Source organism: Moschus berezovskii, chromosome 28 (genome assembly GCF_049115385.1).
Source record: "Moschus berezovskii isolate FMDL1 chromosome 28, NW_MosBer_1.0, whole genome shotgun sequence".
NCBI classification, from domain to species: Eukaryota; Metazoa; Chordata; class Mammalia; order Artiodactyla; family Moschidae; genus Moschus; species Moschus berezovskii.
Window position 1 is genome coordinate 26346478 of NC_142487.1, and position 27434 is coordinate 26373911.

General features: G+C 42.3%; 1 protein-coding gene across 3 annotated transcripts in view; it reads left to right on the forward strand.

The window, feature by feature from the left end:
* MALT1 (MALT1 paracaspase) overlaps window positions 1-27434 on the forward strand; it is a 60819-nt gene that overhangs the window by 26619 nt on the left and 6766 nt on the right. For 2 of the 3 annotated variants that reach the window (XM_055417446.2, XM_055417448.2), the window contains exons 4-13: window positions 986-1145; window positions 2654-2832; window positions 3260-3356; window positions 3938-3970; window positions 6916-6942; window positions 8853-8885; window positions 14631-14834; window positions 23645-23822; window positions 24456-24530; window positions 25183-25310. In XM_055417446.2, the coding sequence (XP_055273421.2) occupies window positions 986-1145; window positions 2654-2832; window positions 3260-3356; window positions 3938-3970; window positions 6916-6942; window positions 8853-8885; window positions 14631-14834; window positions 23645-23822; window positions 24456-24530; window positions 25183-25310 (1114 nt within the window). The remainder of the gene's footprint in view (window positions 1-985; window positions 1146-2653; window positions 2833-3259; window positions 3357-3937; window positions 3971-6915; window positions 6943-8852; window positions 8886-14630; window positions 14835-23644; window positions 23823-24455; window positions 24531-25182; window positions 25311-27434) is intronic. The other variant, XM_055417447.2, reaches the window with a different exon arrangement.

Below are 27434 nucleotides of genomic sequence, written 5' to 3' on the forward strand. Positions count from 1 at the left end.
GGTTTGTGGTTCAGCAGCTGGAAGAGGAGAGACCTCCTATCTGAAGTCAGTGGCTGAGAGGAGTGGGGTTGCCAAGAGTGGAAGAACCCAGGACTGTTCTAGTAGGAAAGCAGACTAGGTGGGTTCATGTGTGAGGGCGGGCAGGCGGTGCTCAGGGCAGTCTCCATCCCAGCTGTCAGAGCTTCAGCAAAACGGTCTTGCTCTGGTGCAGGTTCTGAGAGGAGAGAGCTGAGTTCAGTTGGTTGGGGCTGGGAGAGGGGTAGTGTGTTCAAGTCCTTTGCAAGGGGGCCCCTGTATAAGGAGGCGCCTAGTGAAACCTTGGCAATGTGCCAGAGTTGGGTGGTGGTGGTAAATTGATGGGAGCAGCTGAGATGACCCAGGCCCGGGAGGAAGGCTTGGGATACCCCTGAATGGCCAGTCCTTCCTGTCACCAACACACTTCCCATAGCCCTTCACCACCCAGGCCTTGAAAGAAGTGTGCCGTCAAGGTCTCTATCCTCCGCTAGAACTCTGCAGGTGAGAAACTGGGGTCTCAGGGTAAAGTAACTTGCTCATGTGCTCACAGCTCATTTGATCAGAGCTGAGATGTGCAGCCAGGCCTGACTTTCTGTGATCTCTTTACTCCTTCATGGTATGGCTACTGAGCTCATAAATGTTGCAGTTCTCAAGCCTGTAAATACTAATGGTCAAACAATTTTAAATGACAGAATGGACACTTTACTATCAGTGAGTTTTTGAAAGATTTATGGGATAGAGCTCAACTAACTGGTTAACAGATTTGTAAAAGACTGGATTTCAATGACTTTCAGTCCTAAATTACTCAACATGTTATTGTTTGCTTCTTAAGGAACAGATACTTTAGAAAGAGGAGGAAAAAGGTACATTTTTCAAAGCTCCCAGGAAATCACAGGTTTTGCTCAGCACAGTTTATAAGGTGTGTTCTGAGGAGTCGCTCACTTTTATCCTCTTGTTGGTTCTTTCACAGATTCCAAATGGAAATGCACCGGAACTTGTTTTTAACACGGTGCATGTAAAAGATGCGGGCTTTTATGTCTGTCGGGTTAATAATAACTTCACCTTTGAATTTAGCCAGTGGTCACAGCTGGATGTTTGCGATGTCACAGAAGTAACAGAAAGCTTCCGGAGTAAGTGATAAATTGAGTGCTGGGATAGGAATTGCCTCTTTTGAATTTTACTTTAAATGTTTGCTTTTAAATCATTTCAAAGTATCAAAGCTAGTACTCACCCAATATAATGTATATGTACTTCTCCCAGTATAATGTCACGAGTCATTAAGATTTTATCCCATGTGCATTGATTCTTTTTCTGCATGGATGGATGGATAGACAGATAGGTAGACAAAGAGAGACATGCAGATGTTTGGGGATAAAATGACCTTCCTCGTTCTGGCCCTGCTGCTGACCTCTGAAAACTTGCCGCCTTTCATGGGTCTGAATGTTGTGGTCTCTGATTTTGGAGGAGAAAAGAAATCTAATGCAGTCTTGCTCACTTTTGAGTTCCTTTCTATACCGTGTTTTTTTCTCCCAAATTATTGTATTACTCCTAAAAAGTTGTGTCATGGAATAAAGACTTTCTGTAGAGTTGATACTGGCGTGACAGGGCTCAAAGGATGTCAGTCACTGCAATGAAGCCGTTCATCCAGCCAGTTTTCTACTCTTTGCCCATCCTCTTTTTAGTTCAGCAACCAGTAGTGATCAAGGAAAAGCCCCAGGGTCTTCTGAAGAGTAGCCATCAGGTGTTATTTTGTTTATTCACACATAGTCGAGAACCATGTTTGTCGTTTTAGCCAGACAGGCAGCATGAGGGAAACAGACTTGTTGCCAATTGTGTCTTTCATTCTTCTTCTCAGTTTAGCTTTTCCCACACCTGAATAAAGTCTCTAGAAATAGTCGTGATTAATTAAGAGAGTAGTTTATATTTTTTAGAATATTTCTGTGCATGTAATGAACTTTCATGTTTATGAATAGAATATTGTTCATTCAACAAATGTTATTGATCACCTGTAATGTGCTAGACACAGAATTTCATTGTTACCTCATCTCATTGACAAGCCCTCTGTCCTCAAGGCTCTTAAAGAATGATGAGCCTTAAAGATGAGCCTTCAATAAAAAATGCTTTCTGATATCTGCCTTGGGAAGAAATGCTAGGGATAACCCATCCATATTTATTCAGTGCTAATAGCAAAACTCCTGATTTCAAGAAGGCAAGTTAAATCAAACAGCAGAACATAGGACTTTCTGTTTTAAACATGAATGTCACTCAAGATGTTAAGTCCTTTGCTGTACCAAAAATGGCTAAGCACATTTAGAAACCACTTGAACTGTTTTCCCGTCTTAAATATATAGTATATGCGAATACTTTGAGAAGGTCTGCAGTAAAGAAATCTGTCTAACTTTGTTTAACCCAAAATGTTCTAAACTTATTTGTCCATAGCATCCTTTTTTCCACAGAACATCTCTTAATATTTCTAGAAGTGCAACAGTTTTCTGAAATATCGTTTGGGAGATTCTATTAAAGATTGTGAAAAAAAAATGAAGGATGAACTTGAAAGCCTTTTTTGTTTAATTAAAGAAAGTTTTAAAAGGTTTTTTTAACGTGGAGATTTTATGTTAATTGCTGTTTTTCTTTTAAGGCAGTTGGGATAGCATCTCTGAATCCAAGTTGCAAATCTGTGTTGAACCGAAGTCCCAAAAGCTGATGCCTGGCAGCACGTTGATCTTGCAGTGTGTGGCTGTCGGAAGCCCCATTCCTCAGTATCAGTGGTTCAAAAACGAATCACGATTAACACATGAGACAAAAAAGCTGTACATGGTAGGAAGTTGGTCTCGGGGACATTTGGGGTGGTTCATATGTGAAATAAATAGCATAATGGAAAATCACAGTGGATAGTGATGCATATTTGGGGTGTTTTCAGGTGTTTTTGTATTTTTTCAAGTTCTTTATTATCCAGTATTAATTGATTCTTATATTTGCAAAAGGGCTGGAACACAGTGCCAGCCCATATGTAAGTGCTTCTGTGAAAGATGTCAACTAGTATGGCATCAGACTCACTACCGTTAGATTCACTGTATTATTTGCTTGCTAATACTTGACCTAACGTAATGAATGAAGACAATGGAGGAGTGTCTGCAATGCTCAGTTTTGTAGGTTTAAAAAAAAAGCCACCCAAAATAACTCTCTCCAAGGCTTTTTAAATTAAAGAGTCAGTCGATATGTGCATGTTCCAATCCTGATGTAGGTGCCTTGCGTGGATCTGGAGCATCAGGGAACCTACTGGTGTCGTGTGTATAACAATCGAGACAGTCGCGACAGCGAGAAGGCGGACGTCGTCGTAGGTGAGCAGCGCCGCTCGGGCTCGGGCGGTGGGGCTGTGTGAGGTGAAGTACACTGAGCGCTGGGGATTCTCCTCACCCGTTCTATTTAATGGTGTGTTAAGCACCTGGAGTTATCTTTGCTTAAATAGAAATTTGAGAGAATGCATCCTAAATTCATGAGGATTCACACACAAAGAACAGAAAAGAACCAAAAAAGGTTATGTATTTAGATCTTTTTGGTTTTTTTATAGTTTATATTAAACATTTATGGCAAAAAATGTATTCCGAGCTTTAGCTAAAATAACCCCTGGGTTTAATGGAAAAAGGTCTTTAATAAAACATTATTGAAGAAACAGACATCACAGACATCTGCAGAATGAGTGTTAACCAACAGCGCCGCCTACGAAGACATAATCTGGGGGTTGGTTCTAGCTCAGCTCCAGCGTCCAGTGATGCTGTTAATGGTGGGAGACACTGATGCAGTTGATGCCTATGTTGGTTTGCCAACATGTCTCTGTGATACTCATCTCTGTTTGCTGGATGGCCGCCCTTGCTAAGATCGCGAATCACGATGTTTTCACGTTTGTTTTCTCTGGAGCAAGGAAGAACAGATGAGGCAGTGGAGTGCACTGAAGGTAGCGTAACCCTTGGTTTGAAAGCTCGTACCCTGCACGCTGGTTCATGTTGGGGCTGGCGGCGTGCCCTGGCCCACTGAGCGCAGTGATGGAAAAACACTGGCTGTCAGAAAAGGTTTTAATGCAAGGACACTGTATCTTAGTCTTCAAGGGCTCCACAACTGCCCCAGACACTATGCAATTGACGCATTATTAAAATAACTAATTTCCAACAATATCTTACAAATAGTGAACAGTTGTGATTAATTCTTAATGTTCATTTTTATCTTCATAAAATTTAGAAAAATACATGGCTATCCTGTCATGTATAGTTGTTTAGATTATTTTATCTATCTGTTTGCCATGATAAAATGCCTCTCAAATGCAAGTGTAATTTCTGTAACAGTAAGTTTATAAGATCCATTCTTTGAAGTTATAAGACTATAGATTAAGGTACCATGTCACCTTTACCATACTATACAGAGAACTGAAGTTTACTTTAACATAAACTTTGAATTTTTTTTGATTAACCAAAGCCTTGCACATAAGTTGTAATGAATAAATTTTAAAACTTAAGTTACCTGCCCCTAGTGTGGTGTCACACTGTTTTGCAAAATTAGATTTGTGGACAGCAAAGTATTTTTTCAATTTCTGCCTCTTTAACCTGTTATAAAAATCTTTGGCTCTGCTTGGGCAAAGTAAGAAAATAATGTCACCTCTTATGTTTCTTGGTTTCCCTGTCCTTTGTATTGCTATGCTGTCACTCTGAAGTTCTGCAATTACTGTTTTCATCCCAATCATAGTTGCCGACAAGAATTCTGTAGCATAAGGGAGCGTTGTAATCCCGTGGTCTGTGGGCCCTAGTAAAGAGATCCTAAGCAAATTCCTCTTCCTTCTTTTTTACCTAATTGCATGATTTTTAAAATCTCCTAGCATTGCAGACCTCTAAGAATAAATGTAAACTAGCATCGCTAGTTTCAGGGTGATGCATGTCAGTTACCACCTTGCTGGTTTTTTACCTGCAAGATTCTCCCTATAATTTTGCAGTGGCAAACACACTATTAGATAATAATTTTCAAATAAATCTGTTATGAAATTACTCCCAAAATTTCAGATGGAAAAATCAGATCCAACTTTTCTTTCTTAAAAAAGTCTGCAGTGTTGAGGCATTTTCTAGTTGGTGGATGGGCACGCAGCAGCAATGTCCTACAACATACCTTATCTTTTTACCTCTACAGGTAAACAGATCCTGATGTGATCTGTTTCATTTTCTGTGCTTTGTTTGGGACAGAGGGTAGGCGTTCAATAGGTGAAATTCAGGGTGTTTTTTTAGGGGGCAGTGAAAACGCTCTGACAGTTGTAGTGGTGAATACATGTATGCAGGTTTGAGATCATTTAGGAGGTCAGAGGAGGGGAACCCCAGAATGGAATGAGAATATGACAAAAGAACCTAAACCTGGACTTCCTGGGTGGTCCTGCAGTTAAGAACCCACCTGTCGATGCAGGGGACACAGGTTCGATCCCTGGTCCAGGAAGATCCCAGATGCCTCGGAGCAACTCAGCCCGTGCGCCACGACTGCTGAGCCTTGCTCTAGAGCCTGTGAGCCACAGTAGAGAAAGCGCTCGCGCAGCAACGAACAAAGACACTGCACAGCCAGATAATAAGAATCCGAACCTGTCACAAGTGGGTGAAGCAGCCTTACTATGGGATGGAAGAACAGGTCTTTGCCTGAGTACCTTGGAAGCAGTGAACACAGAAGACAGAAGAAATTGTCCATGACCCCATACGCTAGCAAATGCCACTGTGTAGTTGGTTTTATATCACAGAAATCACTGCACGTTTTATGAATATTATAGCATTTGTAATTTATTGTGAATGTTAAGTTTTATCTTCATAAAATTTGTAAAGGAAAAATAGGTAGCTGTAATGTCATAGGCATTTGCTTAGATGATTCTCTCCCTCCATCAGCCGGAGGCTGTGTGCTGTGTGTAGTCACTCAGTCTTGTCTGACTCTTTGCAACCCTACAGACTGTAGCCCACCAGGCTTCTCTGTCCGTGGAATTCTCCAGGCAGGAATACTGGAGTGGGTTGCCATGCCCTCCTCCAGGGGATCTTCCCAACCCAGTAATCGAACCCAGGTCTCCCACATTGCAGGTAGATTCTTTACTGTCTGAGCCACCAAGGGGCTACAGGTTAACAATTCTGAAACCACAATACCTTTAAAAACACATTCCACCAGTCTAACGTCAAATATATCCCGATTTCGAGACATTCTACAAAATACCTTACCTGATTAGTAATCCTCAAAGTGGTCAAGGTTATCAAAAACAAGGAGGGTCTGAGAAACTGTCATAGCAAGAGAAGCCCAGGGAAACACAAGTAAATGTGACGTGGTGTCTTGAACAGGGTCCTGGAACAAAAAAAGAACATTAATGGTTCATTAACTGTGACAAACATGCCTTCCTAACGTCAGGTGTTAAAAATAGGGAAAGTAGGTGGGTGTATGCAGAAACTTTGCACTGACCTCACAATAGTTCTGTGCACCTTAAACTATTCTGAACTTAAGTTTATTTTTAAAAATATCATTTGAGGTTTTTAATTGGTTTCAAGAAGTGTCTAGTTGAGGCCATAGACAAACCTGTCTCTTGATTGTTTTTGTCCCATAATTGGCCAGAACATCTAAAAAACTTTGATCAAATTGAAGATGTCTGTTTAACTTTTTGTCATTTGATGAACGTAGTAATAACTTAGGAGTCCTAACTGAGGTCCACAACAGCATACTCCCCTCCTCACAATGTGCATGACTTCTCATTTAAGGCATTTAAAAAATTCTAAGCTGATAAAACATTGTAACACGATTTAATAGCACAAAGTCAACTTCTTTGATCAGTCTTCCTATATGCACTGAATTGTCAGTTAAATTATTTAAAGATTATTTCATCCGTTTTCTCTTGTTTTATTTTAGATGAATTGACTAATTTCGGGCATCCAGGTGAGTAATGCAGACATAAAACACTCATTTTAGAGTTGCACGTTGTTGAATGCAGCAGCTTACACAGACGCTAGCGGTATTCTTATGCTGTAGCAGTACTAGTGTTTTTGTTTCCCCCTTGATTGAAATATCATAATTTAGGGTTGAAATCAGTACTTAACATGAAGTTCAAGTTCATGCAAGTGAAAATGTTAGTACTCTAAATTGTAAGACTGTAGGGTAGAAAAATAAATATACTGAGGCAATATAAAATATCAGTGTATTTCTTTATCACTGTGAATGACTATAAATAAAAAAGACGGCTAAATGGAGAAATGCGTGAAATTAATCTGAGAGATGAGAAGCAGCCTATGAAGAAGTGACAGGAGGGACATGTCTGAGCGCACCAGACCCCTGGGTCCCCGCTCAGAGCTGCTCGGATATGGAACACGTCTGAACTAGTTGGGTGGGTGTCCGTATCTGAAGTGGAACTACTCTCAGCGGGGACTGTTGGTGCTCTGCAGACGAGTGGTTGGTCCCTGGCCGTGAAGAGACTGATAGTTGGCAGGAATATTCATCATTCTTTGGCCAATTTTGTGAGAACCGATTTCTGAACAAGTTAAGCTAAAGGGCAGGCTTGCCTGAGATGAAAGACATAGTAATCTTGAAGACAGAGGGCATGACTCCGGGCTATGGGCATTCCGAAAGGCACTGAGAACCTCTGACTCTGTTTGAAAATAAAACCTCGAGAGAGTGGGGTAAGACGGGAGTTGGATCAGTTAATGTTTGTAGCAATCCCTCTTATCTCTTGGTGCGTTATTTCTCGTTGTTTTAGTGCCATAACTAGTTTGCTTAGTTTTGCGCCTGTGTTTTGTTACTAAACGTCTCTTCTTGTGAGGATGATTGGGCTTGCTGATTACTGTAAGCCCACGAGACAAAGCAGAAGGGCACTGTTACCAGGGTGTCATTCCTGCTGGGCCAGCCTCGAGCTCCAGGAAACCTCCATGAGATTTGCTTCAAACACTCAAAACTAAGTGATGTTGGAGCAGCCATCCTCTTCTTGTATCTGATTGCTTCTCTTGACTTGGTTAGAATTCCTCTTTTCCTAAATATGTCTGTTATTTCATGCTCTTCAGTGAGCATCATGAAAAGCTATTTCAGGAAAACTTTTGCACACCAGCACCGCTAAGCTTCTGAAATTTTCCCGACCTTTTTCATTATATCCTTGCTCCCCAAGAATTAGAAACACCAAAGCATGTAAGAAAAAATTGAATATACTTTCAGTGGACTCTTAGAGCATATATATTAATAAAAATGCAAACACTTACCCTGTCTATAGCAAGAGACACTTGACCATCTTCCCCAGTGTGTCTTCCTTCATGGTCCCTGAGACTTGGAGGTATTTCATATTTTGTATAGATGGTAGCAAAGAGCATGACCGTGGAATGAGATCTCCTAGCTTGATAGCACTGGGCAAGTGACTCAGTCTTTCTCTGCCTCAGACTCGTTACCTATATAATGGAGGTAATAATAGTATATACCTCACAGAGTGTGGTTGTTTAAGTCAGTTATATTTACAACACATACAACAGTCCCAGGCCGGCTTTCAGCAAATGTTAGCCATTCCTGCTGCTCCTCATGGCCACACCAACCGTTTTCAGGCTGTAATTTCCACCTGACATGTTAAAGAGTATCACCCTCAGCTGTAGTAATCAGTTACCAGAGCCATTCCCTGACCCTGATTCCAGCTCCCATCCAGGTACAAGTTTTTAATCAAGAACCTGAAAACCTCAAAATCATGAGCTAGCTGTAAACATTCTGCCTTTCGGTGCACTGCTGATGTGACTGTTCATTGTTTCCTTCTCTCTCTAACCCCAAAGATGTGTCATGGATAACAACTCGCTTATCTTTTTGTTTTTATCTTTCTGTAGATAATCAAGAGCAAACAGTTGACCAACATTTGGGTAAGTAGAGCTTTAAAATGCTTGAAAGTGAAAGTGTTAGTCACTCAGGCGTGTCCAACTCTTTGCAACCATGGATTATAAACTACCAGGCTCCTCTGTCCATGGGATTCTCCAGGCAAGAATACTGGAGAGGGTAGCCATTTCCTTCTCCAAGGATCTTCCTGATCCAGGGATCTAACCCAGGTCTTCCACATTGCAGGCAGATTCTCTACCATCTAAGCCAGCAGGAAAGCCCCAAAACCAAATATAATTGTAGCATACAACTCTTTTATGGGGCTTATGAAGGGATTTGAGACTTTTAAAATCAACAACTTGTATAAATATTTGAATAACAAGTTTTATTTTGGATATTTATAAAAGAAATTATAGAATAGGAGACTTTGAAAAGATTATGGGGGACTTCCCTGGTGGTCCAGTGGCTAAGACTTCATGCTCCCAATGCAGGGGGCCTGGGTTCGATCCCTGGTCAGGGAACTAGATCCCACACGCTGCAACTGAAAGTTTTTGTGCCGCTACTAAGACCCATCACTGCCAAATAAATAAATAAAAATTTTTTTAAATAAGATAAAAAATAAAAATATTGTGAATTCAAGAAATAAAAAGATTATGAATTCAGTTTCTGAGACCAGGTCAGCTTCTGTGGAGTGATTTCTGGTTTGGCAGTGTGCAAAAAAATAAACATAAAAGCAAACAGAAGCATGTGTAGGTCACACAGAAGTGAGTAATATTGTGTCTTGGTGGGTCAGAGGCTAGGAACGCACCCGAGAGGTTGCAATAGCAGTTCTGCATGTTGAAGGATGAGCAGGAGAAGGGCCTTCCAGACAGAGGAAACGTGAAATCATAAATAAACGTCGTAGAGAAAGAAGACAGGGTGTTTGTTGTATTGGGAAAGTTGTAAGTAACACACGATGCCCACAGAGCAGGGGTCCTCAGCCTTTTTGGCACCAGGGACCTGTTTCGCGGAAGACAGGTTTTCCATGGACTGGAGGTGGGGGGACGGTTTGGGGATGATTCAAGCACATTACGCTTATTGTGCACTTCGTTTCTATTATTATTACATCCGCTGCACCTCAGATCATCTGGCATTAGATCCTGGAGGTTGGGCACCCCTGCTCTAGAGCAGGAAGAGCAGGAACTTGGAGAAGCAGATTAAGACCAGGTCGTGAGGAGCCTCATTTCTCAGACAAGCCATTGGAAGGAAGCTTGGAAAGGGGGTGAGCTTGTCCCTCTGAAAGGCCAGTCTTGTATCAGTGTATAGAAAATGAACTGGAAGGGAGACATTGTTTAAGTTAAGAGAAAAATTGAGACTGTTGCAATAGTCCAGATAAAGAAATGATGAGAATCTAAACCAGGCTAGTACAAAGTCAGTGCAGAAGACAGAGAACAAGTTCAGGAGACCTTGAGGTGATGGACTCGGTAAGCTGTTTTCATCACCTCATTCTAGGGTACAAAAAATACGGAGGTGTCATCACGCCTGCTCAGATTCTTGCTTGGGCCTCTAGACAGATGGTCGCACAGCCCAGTGAGTGAGAGAGCACAGGATCAGAAGCAAGACTCAAACAGCAGCGGCCTCCTACTTTGGGCCCTAACCAGTTTGAGGCGTGTGTGTCGTGTCTGGGCAGAGGTGCACAGCAGGCGTTTGCACTTGTGGGTCTGGAACTCTAAGGAGAGGCCAGGTGCGGACACACAGTCTCGAGCATCATTAGCGTGGAGGTGGAGGCTGCCTCCATGGAGGGGAGCTCCTGTGGGATTGTTCGGGTTGTGGAGAAAGGGCACTCACTGGGGGAGGGGGTCCCACACAGCAGTTTCAAACAGGGTCAGCTGTCGCTGGTCAGATAACGTGGACGATTCCAGGTCTATGAGTTCTCTCAAGAATGGTGGCTTTTGCGTGGCAGCTGTTGGCCGTGGCTGAGCAGTAGCTGTGCCCTCAGAAGGGCAGATGGCCCCCTGTTATCCTGTCCTGTGATGCTCTCAGGCTCCCTCTCTCCTCTCCTCCCCCACCTGCTCTCACCAGGTAACTCGCTTTCTCTGCACCCAGACCGGAAGCTCTCAGGACTTCTTAAGGTTTAGGCCCAGAACTGGCGAAGTGTCCCACTATATGATGCTCAGAGAGGGCAGCCCAGACTCAGAGCCGGACCAGAGGCTGGATGAGGGGGCCACACTGCCTGAGACAGGAGACCGTGAAGGGCTACCCTCGGGGGCCGTCTCTTACCACAGCTAGAAAGGCAGCCTGGACTGGAATACGAATGGCTTTGTCACCAGACTGAGGAGCTCGGACTTTATCTTAAAGGACGTAGAAAGACGAAGATCTGATGCATGGGACCAACAAGGGCTGTCTATTCCCTCACTCAGATTTGGTGTCAGTGCTCAGTCACCGATCGATGGCCAGAGGCTCTTTATTTAACAAACGCTGACAGAGTGCTCAGTGTGTACCAGGTCCTCCTCCAGTTGCTTATAAACATTAACTCATTTTTGGATGAAATGAGTAGCACACTATTAGAATAATCAGACATGGAATTAATGGTGTAACTTGTACCAGCGTTTAAACAATACATTTCATTAAGCTTTAGAAGATGTCTAGGATCATACAGTGAAAATACCTTTCAGAAGTGGTTTTATTCTGTTGCTTAATCAACTGGTGTTTGTGTTCCCTTTTTCCAGTGAATGGTATGTGTTCAAGAAGTTGTGGGTGGCTCTTACAGTAAATGTGTTTCTACAGAAGGTTTCATTTATTTCTAATCACTTGAAAAGCCATCATAAGCTGCTTATATCGTTGTTGTTTTGAAGTTTTCTTTGACTCCTCACGCTTATCTCCTCAACTTCAAATTTTACTGTTTCTTTCTCTGTCCTATCTCTGACTTTTTCTTTCCCTTTCTACTACTAATTCCTGGAACCAGACTTTGTCATCTGCTATTTCGGCCACCGCAGTCTACTTCTCTGTTCTAAATCCACCCCAGTTCAGCTATCATTCAGGAACTGTTTTGCAGGTAGAGTGGGCAAGGTAAGTTACTGACCCATCACCCTTATTACCAAACTCAAGAAGATGCCTCACGACATTTTAGGAATTAAGCGTTAAAACTTATCACTGGGGGACTCCCTGGAGGTCCTTTGGTTAAGACTGCACTTTCAATGCAGGAGGGTCAGCTTCGATCCCTGGTCAGGGAATGAAGCTCCCACATTATCATTGGGGAAAAGTTTTTGAAGAGTTATGGTCAGTTATTGATACATAAATTTTAAGCCCCGTGGTTCTCAAGTGGCTAAACGCTTGCATCTATGTACTGTACCAAGTGTCCTTTCCAAACAGATGACAAAAGCAGTGATCTTAGCAGAAGCAGCCTGTATGCTTAGTCTAACAACCGTTTCCTCCCCTCTAAAGACCCCAATGACTTTTTTCAGTTACATATCTCATAACTTTTTTCTGCCAGTAGAACTCAGGGTAGGATATATACTGAATTGTCATAATATCCCGAGAAATCCGCTGTGCAGCACAGACTTTTTACTCTGAGAATCTCACTGGGAAGCTGGTTGGGGCTGTAATGATGAAAGGCTGGAACCCCAGCCTCCAGCTCCCCTCACTGAGGAGCAGGTTGAACCAAGTCTGAGTCCATCATTATATTAAGATTGGCTCTTAACTCTGATAGGGTTAGAGGTCTCAGGAAACAATGCTCTGAAATATTTCCGTGGATTAGCCAGCTAACGTCTTGGTATATGTGGGTAAATTAGTGTAACAGTACATTTCCAGTTTATTTAAGAAGAAACTTAAAAAAAAAAAAAAAGGAAATACAAGTGATAATAAAACTTATACTGCCTCCTAATTGAAATCCACCCTGAGTATTCTCAACTTTTTTTTTTTTTGAGTTTTACAATGAAAGACAGTAGAGGCTTTATGTCTGATTTTGCCTATTTATTAAAATAGTCTTGAAAAACTGGCCTTTTCTTTGGGATAGGAGAAGAGATTATCATTTGTACAGAACTTAAAGTGACTTTTATTGAATCAGAAATGTGGCTTAAGTGTTGTTTCATTTTTTTTTTAATGTGTATACTCATAAGAATAGGCAGTTTGCAAGGTATCTCTGAAAATGTGAATACAAAGCAAAGATACCAGACAAGGGAAATTCTCTGGCAGTCCAGTCGTTAGGACTCCACACTTTCACTGCTGAGGGCCCAGGGTTCAATCCCTGGTTGGGGAACTAAGAACACGCAAACTGCATGATGAGGCCAAAAAAAAAAGTATTTGAGTCTTCTCACAAAGTGGGGTGTTTTGCCACTTTGAGGGAGTCACTGTCTTTGACTTGGTGCTAATTTTTCTCCAGACCTTGTTTAACCCTCAACTTTAGTGTGGAAAAGGAGGAAATTCCAAAGAGATTTTTGGTGACATGAGTCATCTTAAAGACCTTAAATCAGATCCCATATTGTAACAATGAGTCAGCAATATGACTGTGCCTGTTTCAATCTCCTTAGCACTTTGTGTCGGAGGTTGGTCACCAAGTCCTGGAAGCGTCAGGAGGTGGCTCTTCAGCCGGCCGGCTGGGGCTGCCACACCCTCCTGTTACACCTTCTCCACTGCTCCCTGCTGTTTCCATCACAGATTGAGACCCCAGTGTGTGCTGGACACACCCCACGGCCAGCCCTCGAGAGAAACCTCAGATTTCTGGTATCACACACAGTCTCGTCTTTACGTTTAACTCCATCCCCGCTAGCAAGAGTACAGTTCTGAAGACCTCTTAAGCACTAGACTATGCTCAGCCTTCCACAACTCTTGGACAAGCTGTATACCAAATAAAGCCAGCTGATACTTTCAAAGGCGCAGGTGTGCATCTTTTTAGGCTTCCCAAGTGGTTCAGTAGTTAAAGAATCGCCAGCTGATGCAGATGTGGGTTTGATCCCTGGGTCGGGAAGATCACCCAGAGGAGGAAATGGCAACCCACTCTAGTATTCTTGCCTGGAGAAACCCGTGGACGGAGGAGTCTGGCGCGGCTGCAGGCGACGGGGTCACAAAGATTCGGACATGACTGAGCACACAACAGATGGATCTTTTTGCCCCTTATGACAGAAAAGCTCTTTGTATGAGACCACGTCTTTAGCAGAGCCTCAGTTCACTAAGGTCAGAAAATGAACTGCTAAGATAGTCATACAAAAACTCTTCACACCGCCCTGAGGCAGGCACATCTTACCCAAATGGGAGGTCTTTTTAAAAAAGAAGCTAAGAGGAGACAGTACAGCAACAGAAAATAGGAAATGCAGCGTTTGTTAAACTCTGCTTTTCTGTCTGGTATTTCCACTCATCTGCGCTGATGGGAATCCTTCCGGTCCCTTGTTTTGGCATTTCTTTTGTTTCTGGCCTCTCTGTTGTCAGCAGAACAGAACTTAATTTGATAGGAACCCAGTTCCAAACATTGTTTATTTAAATTTGCTCTAAAAGTCTATACCGAGCATTCTTTCCTTCTGTTATAAATCAGTAAAAGTATTACTGTAATGTTAGTTACTGTTACGCTTCATGTACAGCTGATATCCTTTGCCTGATTTTCCAAAGCACCAGTTAAGTTTAATTCCAGTTGTTTGACTCACCAGTGTCTGTATTCCTCAGTGGAATGCATTGGTCTACTACATAAAGCGATAGCCTCGCTCTAAAGTGAAATGATGATGAAATCTTATTTGTAAAGCCTTCTTTTTATTGAGTTTTATTTTTAGATTTTATATCCTCCTTTAAATGTCTCCCCCTCCTCCTCTTTTTTTTTTTAACAGCAAAGGACAAGGTTGCTCTTTTGATAGGAAATATGAATTATTGGGAGCATCCCAAGCTTAAAGCTCCTTTGGTGGATGTGTATGAATTGACCAACTTGTTAAGACAGCTAGATTTCAAGGTCGTTTCGCTGTTGGATCTTACTGAATATGAGATGCGTAATGCCGTGGATGAATTTTTACTGCTTCTAGACAAAGGAGTCTATGGTAAGATACTTATCATCTTCGCTTTTGTAATTATCCCCTTGTCTTTTTGTTGTGCAAGTTAGGTTGAGAACTGAAAAACAGAAAAAGGCATGGCAAATGGACTGTTGAAAAGTTTTATTCTTACAATAAAAGATGGATTTGATCTTCATTCCTTAGTTCCATATGACTAATTAACTTGATGTCTTTACTTTGATGTCTCAAAACAATGTTGTTCTTAGTAGAATTCTTAACCTATCCTACGTGATTTTGTTTCATTGACTACAAGAGCTGCAGTAAAGTTCAGTGACCAGATAACAAGTTATATATTCATATATGTAAAATACTAATACGCATGTGTGTGTTTGGAGTATAAAAAGTTGTACCCGAATGTACATTCCACATGTTGCTTCCGTTTTCTAACTCTTGCATGGTATTTTCTGGCCTTTTAGTGGCAACTAAAATTTAACAAGGAAATATTAGTGAGACATATGAGAACAATCAGTAAACTAAAGTTCTACCCAGATGCAGTTAAAGATGAAAGTGTTAATTGCTCAGTTGTGTCCGACTCTGCGACACAGTGGACTATAGCCCTCCAGGCTCCTCTGTCCATGGAATTCTCCAGTCAAGAATACCGGAATGGGTAGCCATTTCCTTCTCCAGAGGATCTTCCTGACCCAGGGATCGAACCCAGGTCTGCAGAATTGCAGGCAGATTGTTTACCATCTGAGCCACCAGGGAAGCCCAGGTTAAAGATGGACCTCCACAAAAATACTAGCAGTAATTTTTTTAATGTTTTTTATCATTCTTTCATTTAAATATATTACAAACACTACATTTATGGTAAAGATTCTTTAAAGAGAGAGTATGCTGTCAGTAACAAGCCGTTTCTTCGGTGATTTTCTTTTAACGGGCACAGCCACAAGTATGGGACAGCCAGCGGTCACTCTCTGAGCCGTGTTTCTCAGAGTTGTGTTCCCTGCAATGTTATGTAATAACATCCAGCTGCCAGGAGAGTGACATTTCCAGACCTGCTGTCAGGATGCCACGCAAACCAAGTCGATTTGCCTTCTATATCTTTCCAGTTACTTTACTTCAATAATTCCTTTATTTAGCCTTTTTACTTCTAATTAGGCTAATATGATGAGGCAAACTTGATAGAATTGCTGCTGCTGCTGCTAAATCATTTCAGTCGTGTCCGACTCTGTGTGACCCCATAGACGGCAGCCCACCAGGCTCCTCCGTCCCTGGGATTCTCCAGGCAAGAACACTGGAGTGGGTTGCCATTTCCTTCTCCAGTGCATGAAAGTGAAAGTGAAGTTGCTCAGTCCTGTCCGACTCTTCGCGACCCTGTAGACTGCAGCCTACCAGGCTCCTCTTGCCCATGGGATTTTCCAGGCAAGAGTGCTGGAGTAGGTTGCCATTTCCTTCTCCGGATAGAATTGCTAAAGGTTCTCAAAGTAGAGGTTTGTGTTTTTTTTTAATTAAATAAAGATGAATATTTTTTAATGATAAAAGGTACAATTCACAAAGAAGATAGACATCATAAATCATTAGACACCTAACAAAGAAACAAAGATACTCAAAGTAGAATTTTTAATGGAAGAAAAAACTAATTTCTTTCAAGATTTAGCACATTACTATATATAGGATGGGGGGAAATCTTGAAATCTTAATGAGTTTTAAATGAGTTTCTTCTTAAGTAATAAGGATTACAGTTGCTACACAAGTGAATCAGCAAAGTAAATATCTCAGATTTGGGACTTCAACATTATTCTGATGTTTTAATAAATGTAATCTTAATTTATGAGCATATAAAGTAATGACTCTGAGAATCCATTTTTCTTATGAAAACGATAGAATATACAATGCAAATGTGCCCCTGTGGTACTTGGTTTATAGTTTTAGTCTCTAATAAGGTGGTTGGTTGATTAATTTTATATTACATAATTTATCTCAGTTGTTAAGTGCATAGATGGCTTAAACAGGAAAAGAGTTCTAAAACTTTCCCAGAAGTAATGAGGTGCAAGGAAAAAATATTCACCAATCTGGGTTTTGAGATTGGTGAAGTGTTTTAAGAGTTAGGGAATTGTATGAAGAATTGTGAATTTGATTATTTACTCTCATTTCTTGTCAGCATTATCACCTTGACTGTAAATCCTTTTTAGCTTTTTAAATCAAAACTTAAAAAATAAATAAATAAAATCAAAACTTTTAATTGCCCCTGCAAACTTGAGAACCAGAAATACTAAAAGTTCTAGCAAGAAGAGTTTATCTTGTCTGAAGCTTTGCCCCAAAATAAAAACATCAACTTGAAATATAGAGTAAAGAGGCCCGGGTTCAAACCCAAGTCAGGGAACTAGATCCCACAAGCCACAGCAAAGATTCAGTGCAGCCAAATAAAAATAAAACTTTTTTTTTAAAAAAAAAACTAGAAAAATGTTTAAATACAACTGATTCATGTCTTAACAGGGTGGCTACATTATATTTTGAAGTATTGTGAATATCCCAAACACCAGACACATCTGCTTTCAATGTAAGTGTGGCAGAGGCCAGAGGGCATAGGCATGTCCCCTGGGCTGTGCCCTCATGTCCAGCTGGCAGCCCCGGGGACCAGGAGTACTTTGGGGGACAGGGGAGGCAGAGCCAGAGCCACAGGAGTTTCAGAAGAGCAGCATCAGCATGGAAAGCATAGGCACGCAAGTTTATGCCCTTCTCTATTATATTGCCCTGGGTTTGTGAAGGAAATAAAAATTAGCAGAACAGAACATATGTAATTCGATTTTTAAACATATATAAGCATTAAAAACACAATCTAAAAAGAGGAATAACTGACCTGTTTGTTACCTATCCTTGAAGATAAATAAGGATAAAGATTTTAGTTCTGTAGATAAGCTAGGCTGGAGTAACTCCTTGGTTTAGTGTCCACCCCACCTAACACTTCTTTACATTCATCACTTCTGCAGCTGAGCTGTGCTTCAACAGAGAAGAGGGTTAAAGGAACCTGGCTAGAATAGGGCCAAAGCCCCACTCACGCTGGAATCACTCAAGTCAGTGTAGCTCGGGTTAAGCAGGAGACCCACGAGTCACCAACCCCAGGCTCAACGCTCTGGCTTTTCTGCTTACTCGCTGTGTGTCTGTGACCAAGTTACTTCACTTTCCTAAGCCAGCAAGGATGTATACAATGGCTGGACAAGGTAATGCGGCTGTTACAGGACAAGTGAGATAAGAGAACCACCCGTGTGTCTGGCTAAAGCCTCAAAAGACTGTAGCCGTTGTTGTCATAGTGTGCTGAATTCAGATTTCCCTTCACCAATAGACAGGGGATTTGGATGACATTCCACTTCAGGCCTCAGTAGAGAAACCAGCTTTTATCTCTTATTATGTATTAAGGTTCAGCCTAAGATTTCACTGGGGAAAAAAAGGGAGTTTTTAAAGAGATGGTATGGTGAGATCATGGAAAAGCCAGTACACCGACATTTTTTATTTTTTTGAGAATAACGTTAACTGGAACGCCAGCAGAAGATTGAAGGAGACAGTGTAAGCTAGCACAGCAGCTGATCCAGCTGGCACTTCACTTCTGGGGATGCCCCGTATTAGCCTTGTGCTTGTGGGTGAGCTGTCGAACGACTCAGCGTCTCAGCTTTCACCTCTGTAAGAAGGAGACGATACCACTTCCTCCCTCATTAGGAGGTGCGTGTTGCGAGAAGCCTATGAGGTTACTGAAGTAAAGCGCTTGCTTCCGCAGTGCCTGATACTGCACGTAGTAGCCTCTCTGAAGGTCACTGGCAGTGGCGATGCTCACGTTCTAATAAAGCCCTATGCCACGTGCACAGCAGCGCCACTCAAGTGGGAAAGTCTTCCATTTAAGCAATTTTTTTCTCTGTAGACAAAAAATAAATATCTCTGACAGACTGTATCCTTAGAAATCATATTCCCAAGAAATAAAATCCTAAAAGATCGATTTTATAAGGTTTTATTTCTAACCCCATTGAATTCTTTGACATTTTAAAAGAGATCCATTTTGTCCTTCTATCCTTGAGTAATAAGAGTGGTTTATTTATTTATTTATTTATTTTTTGCAAAAGCAAGAATGGGGTTTATTTCTAGCTCGAGCTAGGGCTCCTGCCCCTCCCAGCGCAGTGGAATGCGGACAAGAGCCCAGAGCCCAGCTTACAGCGGTTTTTATAGTCTCAGGTTACATAAGCACCTATTTCTGTTCAAAAGATCAAGCTGGCGGAAGCTCATCGGCCAATTCATGCAGGCGCGGAAGCTCATTGGCCAGTTTATACCCGCGCGGGGTTTTCTCTGGGGGATTTCCCTTTTTCTTCTGATTGGCCCAATTTTGGCGCCGGCGGGATTTTTCTAGGGAGGAGTTTCTTAATTCTTGGCGCCGGCGGGATCTTCTTAGGGAGGAGTTTCTATGAACCTAGCCTCCACCCTATCATAAGAGTGGTTTAAATGTACAAATAGTACTAGAGATGGAATTTTTAAAATACAGTGATTTTTGTCTAGTTATTTTACATAAAAATGCTTACCCTCCTGCAGTATAATTTTGTGTAGACTTTGATACAAAATGCTTATTACATTTTTCATGAATTGCTCTGTGGTGGAAAAAACGTATTTTGTTGTCAGTGCCTTAATTTCAGTGATTGCAGACATGGGCATACAGCATTGAAACACTGGACCACACCTAGCTTTTCCTGCATGATGGAGGCTAAACCCTCTCTCCCTTGAAGTTGCTTTTGCTCCCAAGTCAAGCCTTGCTTAAGCCAGATGTGTTAAATGACACAATGGGAGCCCGCCAGGCTCCTCTGTCCACGGGATTCTCCAGGCAAGAATACTGGAGTGGGTAGCCATTCCCTTCTCCAGGGCATCTTCTCAACCCAGGGATCGAACCTGAGTCTCCTGCATTGCAGGCAGATTCTTTACCATCTGAGGAAATTATAAGCTCCCTAATATGGGACGGGGAAAACGCTGTGTATGGAATACAAATACCTATCAGCTATATGATTTTAAGCAAATTATTTAATGTTTTAAAATTTTCTCACCTATAAAGTAGATCATTTAAAAATTGTTACAGGTTAAATTCTGATCATGTTTATGAAGGTGCCTTGAAAATCATGAGAATGCCATGCAGATGTAAAAATGTCTTTATTACAGTTACTTTTCTCAAAGAAACTGTGTCTACATAGAACTGTAAAATGTCCATGAAAACCTGTGTGTGATTTGAAGTGTCAAGGCTGCTGTAGGATTTCCCAGCAGGGTGGGGCTGAAGTGTGTTCAGAAGCTGGAGACCAGGTGATAACTTGCCCAGGATCTGGACCTGAGATAAGCCTGAGCCTTGACAAAGATTTGGGTAGATGGGAAGGAGAGCGTGACTTGAGCGGGGCTGTGGAGGTTGCAAGGAAGTGTGTCTTGCTCTGGAAGCAGGAAGGAGACGGACAGGGAGTGGAATCAGATTTTGAATACGTGACAATGTAAATCTTGCACTTTTAAAGTACACGAGTCTTTTCCTCATTTTATAAACATTTTTATTGAATTATAGTTTATTTCCCATGTTGCGCTAGTTTCTGCTGTGCAGTGATGATCGGCTCTGTGTACACAGACGCCCTCCCTGCCGGACCTCCCCCCAAGGCCCCACGGTCCCACCGCTCCAGGTCACCGCACAGCCCCGAGCCGAGCACCCCGCGCTGCACAGCACGCCCCAGTTCAGTGGTTTTCAGTGTCCTCACAAAGCCCTTCAGTCACCTAACTCCAGAATGTTGTCATCAGCCCCCAGACCCCGTATCCACTCACGGTCCCTCCTCAGCCCTCCTGAGCCCAGACTCCCGATGGCAGCACACCGCTCACTCCCTCTGGGTTTGCCTCCCGAGGACCCTGCTATGAATGGAATCACTCCCTGCTGTCCTTCTGGGTCTGGCTTCGGTCACTTCTGGCACAGTGCATCCAAGCTTCCTCTGTTGTAGCGTTATTTTTATGACCAATCATCCATTGTGTGGATAGAGAATGTTTTGTTTATTCATTGATCAGCAAATGGACATTTAACCATTCTCCACTATTAAGATACTAGAACTAGTGCCACTGTGAACAGATTGCGTGTGCATATTCTTGTGTGGACACGTGTTTTCAGTTCTCCTGGATATTTACCTTGGAGTGGCATTTCTGGGTCACAGAGTGCTAAGTTTGCTGAGGAACCGCCTGATTCCAGAGGGCCCGCGCTATTGTATATCTTGTCAGCCTTCGTTCACGCCTTTTTGATGACAGCCATCCTAAGAAGCGTGCAGTGGTATCTCACTGTTTTGTTCTGCATTTCCCTAGCAGTTAATAATATTGAGCATCTCCTCCTGTGCCTGTTTGCAATTTGTATGTTCTCTCTGGAGAAACGTTTATTCAAGTCTGCTGCACTTTTTAAAGTTGTCTTTTTATTGCTTCATATGTTCTGGATACAAAGTGTCCTTGTAGATGTATAATTTGTCCTCACAAATATTTATCTATGTGGACATGTTCTCCCGTTCTGTGGGTTATCTTTTCACTTACTTGATTTTCATTGATTCACTAATCTAAACACTTGGATTTACAGGGATAATTTAGTTCCTCGCCAGGCTGCTCTCCTTTCTGTTCGCTGTCACCCCAGGGCCAGCCGTGTCTGCCTCTGTGCCCGCCGCCTGTAACGCACCGTCCTTCCTCCCTGCCTTTCCAGGCTGTTCCCTTTCTCAGGACCGTCCGTCGCCGCTCCCCTCACGCTGGTGCTCCCCTCGGCACTCGCTGCGCCTCGCGCGGCCTTGCTCTGGCCCGTGGCGTGTGCTGTGTAGCGACAGGCCGGCTCTGCTGTGTGTCATGACGTCAGCGCGCCTGAGTGAGCTGCAGGGCCCTCAGGGCCAGGAGCTCCGCGTTCATTTCTGTCTCGTCCTTGCCACATGCATGACGACGAACGCCCACAAAGAATAAGCCAGCGTGTGTCCAGTTTGTCATTTTTTTACCCAAAATAATACGTATGAAAGAACCATTTTTCTTGTTTAAATAGGAATTCAGGAAAAGTCGACAACCTGGATCCTGCCCTGTGGGACCAAAGGAAGCAAGTTTTCTTTGCTGCTTTAAAACCACATTCTTGCTGGGAGTTGGGGGCTGCAGCTATAAAGATTAGCTTTTTTTTTGGTTCTCCTTCTAAATGCCTTTTTACTGTTTACTGTAGAATACTGCATAAAGAAGTCATCACTTCAGACAATTGACAGAGAAGAATCAGTGGGCACTACAGACTGCAGGCTTAGGGGACTCTGTTTACAGGTGTTCCTATCAAATAGGAACATCAAATATTTTCATAAGGAAGCCCATACTGAGTTTTTTTAAGAACAAAAACAAACTTCAGGAAGGTGTTTAGAGTTGTTTGATGTAGTTTTTTATAGTACCATTTCTCAGTAAAGAAATAATAACTCATCTGTGAACACTAAACCTAACACAGGTTTTAGATTAATTCAGACTATAGAAAGTAAATTTGGAGAAGGAAATGGCAACCCACTCCGGTGTTCTTGCCTGGAGAATCCCAGGGACGGGGGAGCCTGGTGGGCTTCCGTCTATGGGGTCACACAGAGTCGGACACGACTGAAGTGACTTAGCAGCATAGAAAGTAAATGATATGTATACCTGCATAACAAAAAGAAACAGCAATCCATGAAATGAGGTTTCCCTTCTCTGCCTAAAAAAAGCTACATGGGTATTTTTCTAACCTTACCAATATTATAAGGAAATGCTGTGGAATTTCTTACACCTGGCATGGCAGTGGCTGTTCCCCTGAATTGTGTTTATTCCTTGATCGGTTAAACACTCACTGAACTCCTACTGTGTGCCAGGAACACACAGATAAAGCTGAGACTGCTGCAGTCCATGGGGTCGCTAAGAGTCGGACACGACTGAGCGACCTCACTTTCACTTTTCACTTTCATGCATTGGAGAAGGAAATGGCAACCCACTCCAGTGTTCTTGCCTGGAGAATCCCAGGGACGCGGAAGCCTGGTGGACTGCCGTCTATGGGGTCACACAGAGTCGGACACGACTGAAGTGACTTAGCAGCAGCAGCAGCAGCCCTGCCCGAAGCAGCCCTGGTTTCAGAGACCACAGATGAGTCACAGGAGTCCCCAGCCTTATTTGTTTTTAAACATCCTGAGGTGAAATTGCATTCCACGTTATACCATTGGTTACAGATGTGTCGCTTTCATGAATTAAAATACACTTCAGAGGAGCATCTTTTTTAAAATTTCTTACATACGTATGGTTGAATTATTGTATGATAATTACTGCTGTACAGCAAAGTGACTCAGTTATGCATATATATGTGTGTGGTTTCTTTTTCGTATTCTTTTCCATTATGGTTTATCACAAGTTACTGAATAGAGTTCCCTGTCAGGAGGACCTTGTTGTTTTTCCATCCCATATATACCAGTTTGTATCTGTTAATCGCCAACTCCCAGTGCAGCCCCTCACACACACCCAGCCCCTTGGCAGCCACCAGTCTAGCCTCTGCGTCCCTGTTTCATAGGTAGGTCCATTTGTGTCACATTTTAGATTCCACATACAAGTGATATCATCTGGTATTTCTCTTTCTGACTTGCTTCTCTAGTTGCACAGGATGGCATCCTGGCATTGGTTTAAAATTCAGTACTTGAAGACTGTTGCCAAAATAATTTTCAAGGCAAATTCAGTTAACACTTGAATGTGTTTATAGTGGCATCTCTCTTAAATTTAAATAAGTATGCATTCATGTCAAGAAAGTCGTGGTTTTGTTTTAAAGACTTGCTACCTGCTCAGGTTGCAGTTTCTCCTTTCTTGCTTTTCAGGGCTGTTGTATTATGCAGGACATGGATACGAGAACTTCGGGAACAGCTTTATGGTCCCTGTGGATGCTCCAAATCCATATAGGTCTGAAAACTGTCTGTGTGTACAGAATATACTGAAACTGATGCAAGAAAAGGAAACGGGACTCAACGTGTTCCTGCTGGACATGTGCAGGAAAAGGTAGACTGTCCAGTCTCGCACGGAGGCTTGTCGGTGTCCGTGAGACATCGGCCTCAACAAGTTAAATCTGATGGCAAACCCATGAAGCCTTCGCACACTCAGAGTTGGTGCATTTTAGATTACAGAGTGAGACTGATTAAGAAGAAAACTAGAAAATACATTTTCTCTGTGTGTTTTTAACTTTTCCCTGCCTGCTCTAGAATAGAAGTGATGAACAAAAGGGCATGGGTTACAGCCTCTCAGACTGCCTTTAGAACATCTTCTACAATCCCTGCAGCTATTCCTCCAAGAATCAGCAGAAGCAAAACACAAAAGAGTGGGGGCCCTTAGCATCTTTTTACTTGCTCAGCTTTTGCCAATCAAAATCCAATGCCCGAGTTCAAGTGTAACTTCAGTTTTAAAAGCTAACAAGAAAAAAGGTGATTCTCTGCTGTCTCAGTCGTTGGGGAGTCGTGGATTACTTTTGGTAAATGCGTAGCTAACTAGATGATTGAAAGTGATAGGTTCAAAGTTCCTCCATGTGTTACAGCATAGTATATTTTTTCACTGTATTATTATTTGTGCTCTTTTAAGAATGCCATTTTAACTCTTTGTATTTGTATCTGTCCTTTTCGTCTTCTGCCTTTTAAATAGAAATGACTATGACGATACCATCCCAATCTTGGACGCCCTGAGAGTCACCGCCAATATCGTCTTTGGATATGCCACGTGAGACTTCAGTGTTGGGGATTCCGTCATCCTCGGATGACCTGTGTTTAATACAACAGGGTTTCTGTGTGTGGTTTTTATTGTCCTGGCTCTTCTATGCTGCACAGGCTTTTCCTGGTTGTGGCAAGTGGGGGCTACTCTCTAGTTGCGGTGTGTGGGCTTCCCACGATGGTGCCTTCTCGTTGCAGAGCACAGGCTCTGGGGCGTGGGCTCGGGACTTGCAGCTCCGGGCTCCAAAGCGCAGGCTCAGGACTTGGGGCGCACACGCTTAGTTGCTCCGCAACATGTGGGATCTTCCCCAGTCAGAGATGAGACTCGTGTCTCCTGCCTCTCAAGTGAACTGTTTACCACTGAGCCATCAGGGAAGCCCAGTGACTTCTTTTTGATTGTAGATTAGAAGGCTAGAAATACCGATAGCCATCTCGCCATAAATTTGCCTCGATATTCTTAATAGAAAATTTTAAATAATTGAGCTCAGCACTTTAGAGCTTGGCATCTTTCTACTAAGCCCCAAAGCACTTAATTCTTGCTTAAAGGTCAACTCTTAAATTAAGATGCCGTGTGAGAGGCAGGGTAGTACACGAGACTCATTAGTTTTTATAGACGCCTCATGGAGTAAGTGTTTGCTTTTTTTAAATGTCTTTCTTTTCAGGTGTCAAGGAGCAGAAGCTTTTGAAATACAGCATTCTGGGTTAGCAAATGGAATCTTCATGAAGTTTTTAAAGGATAGGTTATTAGAAGAAAAAAAAATTACTGTGTTACTGGATGAAGTTGCAGAAGGTAAAATAAAACTACAGAGAAGTCTACTCATGGCTCTCTGAGTATTTTAATCCCACAGTCATTCTGTGGCTTTGGAATTAGTATCTATTTCATGGAACAATGAAATAGTTTATATCAAGTTCATAAGACTGCTTCTTTGCTTATTGGCTTAGCTGTATGCATTAGTGTAGCATTACTTTGACCTGCAAGGTTGAGCCCAGACATGACTGTGAAACAAATGAAGTTTAATCCTCAAAACTCTACCTTGTTTCAATACTTAGTGCCTGATGCCACCCAGTCTGCTTATTTGCAAAAAAGAGAAAAAAAAGTTGTCCAATGAGCATTTTCTTTCAGGGAACGGATGAAACTTTATAGAAATTTTGAGGCCCTGTGGGAAAAGGCTGAGTTCTTTTTTTTTTTTTTTTTCCCTTTGACGAATTTAGGAGTTTGAAATCCTGCTTTAGGGACAAGATCCTGAAGGTCTGCCATCCCTGCTGCTCTTTCCTTTGCTGCTGGGCACAGTGCTGTGCTCAGGTCACTCCCTGAAGAAGCACCCGTTACAGCGGTAGATTGACATGTCTTTTTTTAACACTGTTAGTCGCTCAGCTGTGTCCGACTCTTTGCCACCCCATGGGCTGTAGCTCTCCAGGCTCCTCTGTCCGTGGAATTTTCCAGGCAAGACTACTGTAGTGGGTTGCCATTCCCTTCTCCAGGGGATGTTCCTGACCCAGGAATTGAGCCCAGGTCTCCCACATTGCAGGCAGACTCTTTACAATCTGAGCCACCAGGGAAAGTCACAAGTCATATTAAAAAGAAGGCAGTTCTTTTGCAAAGTGGCTCCCTAAAAAATGGAGGTTCATGGATGTTCAGAGATGGTATCTGAGTGTTTCATGACCCGTTCATTGGTCCCATCCATTTGTTTTCAGGTTTTGATCCGTGTAGGTCCCTTAGCTGGATCACTTGGCTTTGCTCCTCTCCCCTTTCATGTAGACAGCCAGGGCCCTGACCCTCCTTCAGCCGAAGAAGTTCTGCTTTTACCTGTTTTACATATTGCGTGGGCTTCTATTTAAAGTTCTCACTTGAAGACAAAGTTCCGGTGCCTAAAAAATAGCCTTTAAGCCTTTGGAGTGTCAGTTATTTTCCAAGTGAGATCTGCAGACATGCTCCCAAGACTCTCAAATGTTTTATTCTAATTTTAATCTATCCTATCTTAAAACTTAATAAAAAGCACCAGTTCACCCACCTGTCGTTCTGTCGATAAATGGCATCCCAGTATATTTGAACTTCTGGATTATATTTTTATTTATATGTTATTATACATTTCAACTTTGAATTCTTCAGGATAATTTATTCTGAATACTTTTAAGTTTTCAAAGATCATAGGCCAAACAGTTGAGTAGAAAAACCTCCTTTCCAGTTTCAGTTGTGTGCCACTGGAACAAAATAGGAATTAAATTAGTTGCTGTTATAAGGTTCCTGCTATCAATCTGTTGACCCCAGATTTTGGGTTTTGTCCATGAAATAGCATTATTAAGTTGCTTGAAATTGCAAGATAAATTCTTTCCTATCTAGTTCTGGCAGTATGGTATTTAGGGTACCCGAATGCCATCTTGCTCTATAAAACTCCACGATCTGCTAGAAAATAATATTCAATTAGTGATGTACTTTTTAATAAGTCCCTTGGAACATACTTCTGACAGTTTTTATTGTGAGTTAGATGTTCAGCATGAATCTCAGACTTTGACAGTAACCTACATCCAATTATATGTTCCCTCTCTCTCTTTCCTTGCCCCCCTTTCATGGGGTTCAGTTCAGTCGCTCAGTCATGTCTGACTCTTTGCCACCCCATAGACTGCAGCACGCCAGGCCTCCCTGTCCGTCCCCAGCTCCCACAGTTTACTCAAACTCATGTCCATTGAGTCAGTGATGCCATCCAACCATCTTATCCTCTGTCGTCCCTTTCTCCTCCTGCCCCCAGTCTTTCCCAGCATCAGAGGGTCTTTTCAAATGAGTCAGTTCTTCACATCAGGTGGCCAAAGTATTGGAGTTTCAGCTTCAACATCAGTCCTTCCAATGAACACTAAGGACTGATCTCCTTTAGGATGGACTGGTTGGATCTCCTTGCAGTCCAAGGGACTCTCAAGA